The following is a 9,895-nucleotide window of genomic DNA, read 5'->3' on the forward strand; positions in this document are numbered from 1 at the left end:
TCCCAGAGTCTCCAGTCACATGGTCCAATCCGCATGTAGTCCAGTTGCTAGATGGCCTCAGTCTCCTTTTTTCGAACACTGCACAAATGTCCTTGATTCCCAGGGGAAAGAATTTTAATTAGGCTACAAACCCCAGGTATCTCTACACCTCCACCCCACCCTGTCCCTTAGCTCTAGGCTGTGTCAATGTGAAGAGAAACCTCCTTAGAGGAAAACTACAAGGAGAAAATGGCCACAGTTAGGCCAGCTTCAGGGTTGACAGTGCTTCTGAGACAAAGAAAGAAAGGAAGCACATGATGATACCTCACCCCACAGCGATGGGTGATCTTACCCACCAGCTTCATGTAGATGTTAAGAAGGAGGAGTAGCTGCACCATTGAAAAGAACCAACACAATGTAGTGTGACCCACTCCCAATCCATGGAGCCAATAAAGAAGGATACCATATGGTCAGAGCGGGAACTTTAAAGAAGCGTATAAAAAATTAATTGTAATTTTTAAATTTTCAAATTTTGTTTTAAAACATTAGGGGTGTTTTAATTTGTTTTGGGCCAAAGTATTTAATGGGTTTTATATTGTCTTTTAAATTTTGTAGTTTGTGTGTTTTATCTTTTTGGCTGTTCACCTCCTTGAGTCCTTCGGGAGTAGGGCGGTATATAAATCCAATTAAATACAAAAAATACAAATACAAATACAAATACATCCTTAAAACATCTGTGTTTATTTCCAAATTGATCACTAGGGACTCAGTGAGGAAAAAGAAATGAATGAAAAATAAAAGTGTGAGGGATAGTTGCTGATAAGAGATAACTTGTGATTAGTCACGTCACTTGGTTTTCAATTATTTAATGGACAAGCCCAACCTCCATTTCATCATTTTTTAGAAATCAGATCAAATAAAAAAAAATAGTTTCCAATTCCCACATAAATCACAAATTCTTGTGCCTCATTATATTCTCTCTACAATTCAGATGGGGCTTAAGTAGGATAATGAAGCATTTGGGGAAAAAGATGCAAGCCAAGAGACCAGCCCCAGAGGCCAAGATGGAGAAGATCTCCACGGCCACCATGGACTTCCCTTTGGTGCTCAGGTAGGTGGGGAGGAAGGAGATCCAAACACTGCAAAATACCAGCATGCTGAAAGTAATGAACTTGGCTTCATTAAAGCTGTCAGGCAATTTCCTGGCCAAAAAGGCCACCGTGAAACTGACAATGGCCAGGAAACCCAGATAGGCCAGGGCAGCATAAAACATCAAAGTTGAGCCTTCGTTACATTCCAAGATGGCCTCTCCTACCAAGGAGTGGAAGTCCAAGTTGGGAAATGGGGGAGAGGTTACCAGCCAGGTGGCACAAAGAAGTGCTTGGACCAGGGGACAAGCTAAGACAATGGTGTTGGTCAGTGGTTTTCCTAAGAGTTTCCTTGATTTGTTCCCTGGTTTGGTGGCCATGAAGGCCAGAACCACCATGACAGTTTTTGCCAACACAGAGGAAACCGCGAGGGAAAAGAGAATGGCAAAGGTAGTTTGTCGGAAGAGACAGGTGAGCTTTGTGGGTCGACCAATGAAGAGGAAGCAGCAGAGGAAGCAAAGCAGGAGGGAGACCAGGAGGAGGTAGGTGAGATCTCGGTTGTTGGCCTTGACGATCGGTGTATCGTGATGTTTATGGAAAATCACCAGAACTGAAGATGTGAGGAGAGAAAGGAAAAGTGATAGAGAAGCCAAAGTGTATCCCAGGGTCTCTTGATAGGTGAGGAAGTGGATCTTCTTGGGAATGCATTGGTCCTTGTCCTTGTTGGGATATTGGTGTTTGGGGCAAGGGTCACAGAGAGCTGCATCTGAAATCAAGAGTCAAAGGATTAGATAAAGGATTTCAGGGGCATCTGTCACGAATATTATCATTTCCTCATGAGTAACTAAATTCTTCCCTCTTCTATAGTGGACAATGCACAAAGCTCTTGAGGGAATGACCCACTGTGCACTTTATGGCGCATCAAAAAAATGGGAAATCATCCTTCATTTCAATGACCTTGGGAATACCTTACCCAGAGATCAGGATCTGTTCAGCTCCAGCTGACCTGGTCAGTTGGTTGGAAAAAAGGCCCTTTGCAGCTGAATGGAACATTTAGGCCCTGACCCTTGGCAGTGCCCCCTTCGCTCCCAGCCACTCACTTCAGCTGATTGACAGCCAGCTTTCCTCCTCTGCTGGCCATCTGCTGACCATTCTCCACAGCCAATGGACCCCTGGCCCTCCCCCCATTCACCCAGATACTGTTTGACCTGGGCCTTTGGCTGCACGTAACAAATAGCCATCATCTCCCTCCCTGCAATGCCAGAAGCTGTGCACCACCACACCTCTTGCTCTCTCCCCCTGCCTGCCACTGATTGAATGGCCTGCTGCCTCCCCACAGCCCCCTAAGGCCCCTCCCCCAGCACCACTGCTGCCACCACCCAATTGGCGGAGGGCCATTTGTCCTGGGCAGCCAAAGGCCCAGGTCAAACAGTGTCTGGGCGAATGGCCTCTTGGAGGTTTATCTGTGCCCTCAGAGTCAGTAGAATCAGGGTGAAAATGGGTGTGGAACCTTCTTGGAACTGAATATAAATCCTTCTATTCTCCACCATTCAGTCAGAGCTGAACAAATAGAATAGAATAGAATAGAATAGAATAGAATAGAATAGAATAGAATAGAATAGAATTAGAATTCTTTATTGAGCAAGTGTGATTGGACACACAAGGTGAATTTGTCTAAGGTGTCTAAGAAGACTCCTGGGAGCTAATAGACATAGATAGATGGATCTCCACTTTCTCTGACAGGTCTATCCATTCTCTTGAATAGTTCTGATGGAAGAAGGACTCCGTAAATCAGGGGTTCCCAACCTGGGGTGCAAGATGATATTCCAGGGGGTGCAAAAACTTTAGAAGTTTCAAAATTATAGTTTATATGCAAATTATATGCATATGATTATTTATTTTTGTAAGGGATGTGAGAATATATCGGAAGCGTTCTAGGGGTGTGAGGTACAGAACTCCTGCCCTAAACAATAAAAAACAAAGCTTGGGACTTTCAGAAAAAAGTTTGCCAGCTAGTTTTCCTGGTGGGATGTGACAGCAGGAGTGGAAAAGTTAGTAGAGGACCCAGACATTGTTCCCTGAAACTACCACACAAAATTGTTGAAGAGCAGAAAGGAGTCCTGTGGGGGAAGGACTTAGATCCTGGCAGGACTTAGATCCATCAAATGAGAGTTTCTGTTAAAAAGTATAAAGAACCTCAATCCTACCAACAATGACAAAACTAAAATTTAGATCTACTGAATGGCTTTCTAGATCCTGTAAGAGCTACATTAGAAGTGTGCTCTACCTTTCTGATTAGAGATGGTTCCTTCTGGACAAGAAGCACATTGGTAGCAGCAAACCCTCTCGCCCGCTGGAACTCTCCTCCTCTCTCCTGCCTGGCACCTTTTCATGCCACACCTGGCAAAGGGCACCTTCTGAAAGAAAAAAGAGAAACACTTGCGGTGGCTGCAGCAATGAACATGCTTCACATATCCATTTCCACGTTCCCATTTCCCTGTTCAGAAGGTCTTCATCAGAAATAGCTGACCAGGGTCTAAGAGAAACCAGGAAAAAGCTCCCAGGGGGACTCAGACCTCTGGCACTCCTGACCCACCAATGGATGCTGAACGTTGGATCTCGAAGCTCAGCCTGCAAAGGAAGTCTTGTGACGTTGAGCTACAGCTTTTCTCAAACAAAGGAATGGTCCATGGAAATCTCTGCCTGATCTTAAATGCATCTTGTGTTTCAAGCAGAAGTTGGACCTTTCGCAAATGATATCTCAAATTTATTAGCCGCAAAAGCAGATTTTTCAATTAATTTTGAAAACATTTTCTGATTTTATAGACCTGTTTTCAGGTTAGAAGAACATTCAGCATCATCAGGAAAGAGTGATTCCTTCCCCAAAGTTACGACATTTCCTTCCAGCTCACCTCTGTAACCCAGACAATTGCATTGGAGTTAATGGTGAAATCCTGGCCTGGAAGAGCCCTGGGATCTATTTGTCCAACTTCCACTGAGACAAAAGATTGATTGGGGAGGAGAAGCCAGTTCAGAAGATCATAACGAGGAGATCCCAGTCCATCTTCTGAGAAGGAGATTTCCTCACCAGCAGTGTTGTTAAAATGGACTTTCTTCAAATAGGGAAGGATCTGAAAGAAAAGAGACCTTCTGAAATTGGAATCCTTGGCTCAAAGGCAGAAACAGAGATTATGGCTTCTATCATTCTGTGATGGCCACCATCTTGTATGTCTGAGAAGCAATGCCATCTTGGAATATTTGGATGCTAAATTGTCATTGGTTGAGATAGGAACAATCGGGGGTTTGAATGGCTAAATAATGTATATCATCCTGCTCAGGGCTGACAACTCCCTCCCTGGTCACCACCCGAAACTCAGGGCGGTGTTGAAGACCTTTCAGGACCACATATGAAGATCTTCCCTCTAAGGAAATTATGCTCAACCGGTTTAGGTTACTTCTCCTTTGCCCCCTCTATCCCTTTTCAACAAAACATTGTATTTAATTCATATATTTTTTAACAATTGCTACTTTAGTCTGTTCTGAGATGCAATGATATGAGAGCCTCAGTGGCTCAGTGGTTAAAGTGCAGTAGTGCAGGCTACTTCTGCTGAGTGCTGGCTGCTGCAATTTGGCAGTTCAAATCCCACCAGGCTCAAGGTTGACTCAGCTTTCCATCCTTCTGAGGTTGGTAAAATGAGGAGCCAGATAGCTGGGGGCAAGAGGCTGACTCTATAAACTGCTTAGAGAGGGCTGTAAGTCACTGTAAAGTGGTATATAAGTCTAAATGCTATTGCTATAGCATCAGTAGTTGAAGAATTATATATGGAAGTTTCCTCTCTAAGGATCTGTGAAAAGTCAGAGAGATTACCTGCCATGCATGGACGTTGGAGATCCTCTTTCCAAGCCTCAATTTAGTTGGTCGACCTCCTGATCCATGCATTGCATGCAGTGCATGGGCCACAGCATAAATGGCATTGTAGATGTTGTAGCTTTCACCCGTCATTCTCATTTCAAAAATGAAAGCTGGCAGATTCTGTAATTTTTCTTTTTCCGTACATGGTTTTACAAGTAGGGACATAGGGAACGGCCATAGTTTGGGGATAATGCAGTTAAAGAGATCTTTCCACCAATTCTGGAAAAATAAATCCTCTTTCTGGTTCAAGGGGTTCAAGGATAGGAGGAAATGGCTGAAGTCTGAGACATCTCCTGTGTGCTCCCTAAACTGTAAAGCTCCATGCAAGGGCTTTACAACTTTCAAGAAGTTTCCTAATACGGTAAATTTCCAATTAGAACTTAGGATCCAAACATTCCGATGTGGCATCTCTTCAAAGTTCAAGTCACTGAGAACCATCATTAAATTTGCTATGGTAGGGGAGTTTCCATACAGAATAATGACTTCAGCTTTAATACAAATTTTGGAATACAATGTCATCCTCATGAGATCAAAACTTTCAAATTCCAACCTTTCAGTGAAGGCCAGGCAGATCTCCTTCTCCTTCAGCATTGACATCAGAGATGAGATGAAACGTTCTCCAGTGTCATCTTCGGAGGCCACCAGCCCAACCCAGTTCCACTGGAAATGCAGGAGCAGCTGGACTAAAGCCACACACTCAGGGAATTCACTGGGATTAATCCGGAAGAAGGAAGGGTACACTGGCCTGTATTCCTGAGGGATCTCAAAGCCAACCCCGAGCTGCAGAAAGGGAGATTCCTCTTTCAAAGACAAAGTAAACTTTGAAGGTGGCTTCTAGGGTGTGTGTGTCACCATTGCCTGGTTCATTGCCCCCACCACTCATGAAACATGATCAACACTTTGGTCAATACCCTTAAGAATCTTCCCTCCCTAGAAAGAGCTCGCACTTCTGAAGAGCTGAAATGGTGGCTACACTTGTTGAAAGCCAGGAAGGAATTCCTCTTGGGAAGGACAGCATTTCAGAATGATCTCTCTCTGCGGTTATTATATTGTGAAACATAAAATATAAAAATGAATTCAACTACATCACATAGTCTTCATGTGTCCCTCAAACCCCCTTTGGTTTCCTCCTTGGCTTCTGGGAGTGATCCTGTTGTTTGTCTACTCCATAACTGCATCCAAAGGAGCCTCCTTACCTGTGGGACCTTGAAGATGCTGAAGATGGAGGCCATTTGACTCGAGGATTTGGGGTTGTCACCTCCAATGACAGAGAGCAGAGGGTCCTGCCTGTCACATTTGTAACCTGGAACCATTTCCTTTATGGTGGAGAGTAGAGAGAGGCTGTTTATGGAATTCATCTTAGTCCGATAATAGCCAAAAATCTGGTATCCAAGGGTGATGTTGGGGAGGAGAGCCAAATCCTTGTTGATCTCTCTGACTGTGAACATGAAGGCCAGGAACTGTTGGTAATTCTTGCGGACTTGCCTGGAGTAAGAAAAACATGGGGAAATTACAGGGAACTTGGATTTGCTTTTTTTTTTTTGCTTTTTTAAAAAAATTTATAGCAGGGTTAAATTAAATTAAATTAAATAATTAAATTAAATTAAATTAAATTAAATTAAAATTTTAATTTAATTTAGCAGGGTTTGCTGCTGGAGTTTCTCTTGCCAAATGTTTGATGTTGGTTAGAATAGCAAGTCCCGCCTCTAAAAAGGATGCTCTTTAATTAACCTTGTAGGGCTTAGTGAGAAATGATACAGGGTCTCTGTCTCCATATTACAGACTGTTTTATAGGACTCTGTCCTCCCTCCCTCTCTTTGCTCCATTGGCTCTAATCCTTCCCAGATGCTCCTCTTCCGCCCTAGTCAACTTGGTCGTCTCTTGGAGCAGCTTCTTCAGTTCTGGTAACCGTTGATGGGCACCAGACACCAGTGAGAGTCACAGGATCGATTTATTGAAGGCCGTTATTCATCAGCACTACTGATTCCAAAACCGAGTTCTTCTTATTTATTTATTTATTTATTTTATTCAATTTATATCCCGCCCTTCTCCTAGTGGACTCAGGGCAGTGCACAGCCGGAACTAAAACACATACGAATACAAAAATTAAAATTTTAAAAGAATTATATAACTGTGGCCCAAAATTTAAAACATTAAAACTAAAACCCATTTGACAATTTAAAAGGCTAAAAAAGGCAAAAAAAAAAAAAAAGGGGAGGGGGTTTCACGCCAGCCCTGCTTGATGGAAAAGAAAAGTTTTCAGGGCACGGCGAAAAACCCGGAGATCCGATATCCTTTGTATCTCCAGGGGCAAATCGTTCCAGAGGGCAGGAGCTGCCACAGAGAAGGCCCTCCCCCTGGGGGTCGCCTGCCAACATTGCCTGGCTGATGGCACCCTGAGGAGTCCCTCTCTGTGGGAGCTTACTGGTCGGTGGGAGGCTATCGGCAGCAGAAGGCGGTCCTGCAAATACCCAGGTCCCATGCCATGGAGCGCTTTAAAGGTGGTGACCAACACCTTGAACCGCACCTGGAAGATCACCGGAAGCCAGTGCAACTCGCGCAGGAGGGGTGTCACATGGGAGCGCCCTGTCGCTCCCATAATCCCACGTGCAGCCGCATTCTGCATCAGTTGGAGCCTCCGGGTGCTCCTCAAGGGGAGCCCCATGTAGAGAGCATTGCAGTAGTCCAGGCGGGAAGTGACGAGTGCCTGAGTGACTGTGCGTAAGGAGTCCCGATCCAGAAAGGGACGCAACTGGCGAATCAGGCAGACCTGATGAAAAGCCCCCCTGGCCACGGCTGTCCTATGCTCTTCTAAAGACAGCCGTGTATCCAGGAGGACACCCAATTTGCGAGCCCTCTCCGTGGGGGCCAATGACTCGCCCCCAACTTTTTCACTCGACTAGCACAGTTTAAAATTTGTTGTCCTTATTTTTAATGTGGTTTATTATCTTGGTGAAGTGGCAGGGTTGAAAATTAATAAAGACAAAATGAAAATATTAGTAAAAAACGTTACAGAGAAAGAGAAAAGGGAGTTAAGGGAAAAGTTAGATATTCCGATTACCAAAAAAGTAAGATACTTAGGAATTCAATTAGCAGCAAGATGTGTAATGATAAAGGTGTCAGATCTAGAAGCCGTCTTTTTACCTTCATGCCTTCAGGCTCCAGGCCTGCCACAATCCTACCGTGGAAAGTTGGGAGCATAAGAGTGAGTAGAGTGTAGCCATAATGAAATTCTTTGTAAAAAGTCAAGGCCAAGGTGCTCGGCAGCTGTGCCAGGAAAAAGAGGAAGATATCTTTTGTTCCTGACTGGAAATGATTGGATATGTGGTGGACATGTGAGTAATGGGGGCAAGGACTTGGACTTTGTTTTGGGTGAAGAAAACTTGAAAGCTCTCAGATTCGGGTTTTCCCAGATGTACCAATATGACATCTCTAATAAAAGTTAGCTCTGAGGAACTTCAAGCCTCGGAGTTTGATTTCATTGGGAGTGTTGCTTGGAACCTTGACAAAAGGAAGAGAATTACTATAAATTGATAAGACAAATTGAGATAGATTTGGAGAGATGGAAGAATTTGCAATTATCCTTAATAGGAAGAATAGCAACAATTAAGATGAATATTTTACCAATATTGCTGTTTTTATTCCAAACAATCCCGATAAAGTTAGAGAAATAAATACTTTGAAAGCCTTAATAAAATAATAGGGAAATATATATGGCAAGGGAAAAAAGCGAGAATTAATTTAAAAATGTCACAAGATGCAAGAATCAAAGGAGGGTTTCGGTTACCGAGGATTTGGGAATTATATTATCAAGCAGCAGTGTTATCATGGATGAAAGAATGGATTATACTAAGAAATACAAGGTTATTAACATTGGAGGGACATGATTTACAGTTGGGTTGGCATGCCTTCTTATGGTACGGGGAAAAAAAGATACATGGTTATTTTCAAAGACATTATACTGTATAAGAAATGCTTTATTATTAGTATGGGAGAAAGTTAGAGAAAGTTAAAATGTTTTATAGATGGCACATGTCACCTGAAAGATTGGCAAAAATGTTTAAAGACAAATCAACCAAATGTTGGAAATGCTTCAAACACCAGGATGGTATTTTCATATCTGGTGGACATATATAGAAGCGAAAAAATATTGGGCAAGAATTCGAATGTGGTTGGAGAAAATGACACAGCAACACATTGATTTAAAACCTGAATTGTTCTTGTTGGGTATCCTACCAGGGAAATATAGTAAAGAAAATGCATATTTGATTATTCATGTAATAACTGCGGCTAGAATTGTATTTGCACAAAATTGGAAAATTGAAGAAATCCCTAAAGATGAAAGGTGAATAAGAAAATAGTAGATGGGGCTTCCGGGGTAAACTCCATTCTCCCTGCCTGATTTTCTGCGTTTTGGAAGCCAGTAACGGCAAAGCAGGTCCTTGGAGGGGACAGCTATAGTGAGGGGAACATCCAGGGGTGACGGGGAGAGGAGCCATCCCCCGTTACGAAGGGTGAGAGCCCTGAAAACTGGCGTAGAAGAGACCAGCTGTCAAGGCGAGGTCCAGAGACGTGGCGGCTTGACAAAGATGTGAGAGGAAGCAGAAAGTGAGAAGCAGCAGAAGTATCGGCGGATAGAAAAAAGAAAAAAACGTGGGACACCGAACTATCTCTCTGGTGGATGGGATTTACAAAAACTACTGAATAGAAGTGAGTCTCCGAGGTGGAGGTGGCGGCGCCTTAGCGGTGGAGCGGAGAAGGAAGAAGACGGGATTGTTGTGGATTGGTGAGGAGGGAAAGCGATTGTGAGTGTGGACTGAACAGTTGATACCTTGGAAACAGGGTTTCGAGAGACAAAAACCTGAAGTGAAACCCAGCAGGAGGAAAGAAAAGGCTACAGTGGTGATTGACGTGG

The 9,895-nt window shown here is 43.5% G+C and overlaps 1 protein-coding gene across 1 annotated transcript; it reads right to left on the bottom strand.

Annotated features, from left to right (window-relative positions):
• Positions 1 to 699: 699 nt before the first annotated feature.
• On the bottom strand, positions 700 to 5,070 carry LOC148116218 (vomeronasal type-2 receptor 26-like). Its single transcript, XM_087883500.1, has 3 exons — positions 4,936 to 5,070; positions 3,355 to 3,484; positions 700 to 1,833 (listed from the first exon to the last, which is right to left on the bottom strand). Exons 1-3 carry the CDS (start codon positions 5,068 to 5,070, stop codon positions 929 to 931), a joined length of 1,170 nt encoding a protein of 389 aa, XP_087739626.1. The 3' UTR covers positions 700 to 928.
• Positions 5,071 to 9,895: the final 4,825 nt, after the last annotated feature.

The sequence above is a fragment of the Pantherophis guttatus genome, chromosome 1, assembly GCF_059756535.1.
Source record: "Pantherophis guttatus breed Tessera chromosome 1, ASM5975653v1, whole genome shotgun sequence".
Classification (NCBI taxonomy): domain Eukaryota; kingdom Metazoa; phylum Chordata; class Lepidosauria; order Squamata; family Colubridae; genus Pantherophis; species Pantherophis guttatus.

Coding starts and splice junctions, on each gene's coding strand:
- LOC148116218 (XM_087883500.1), bottom strand. CDS start 5,070: ATGACGGGTGAAAGCTACAACATCTACAATGCCATTTATGCTGTGGCC. Junction 3,485..4,935: donor CCAACGTCCATGCATGGCAG/GTAATCTCTCTG, acceptor TTTTTCTTTCAG/AAGGTGCCCTTTGCCAGGTG. Junction 1,834..3,354: donor AACCATCTCTAATCAGAAAG/GTAGAGCACACT, acceptor TCTTGATTTCAG/ATGCAGCTCTCTGTGACCCT.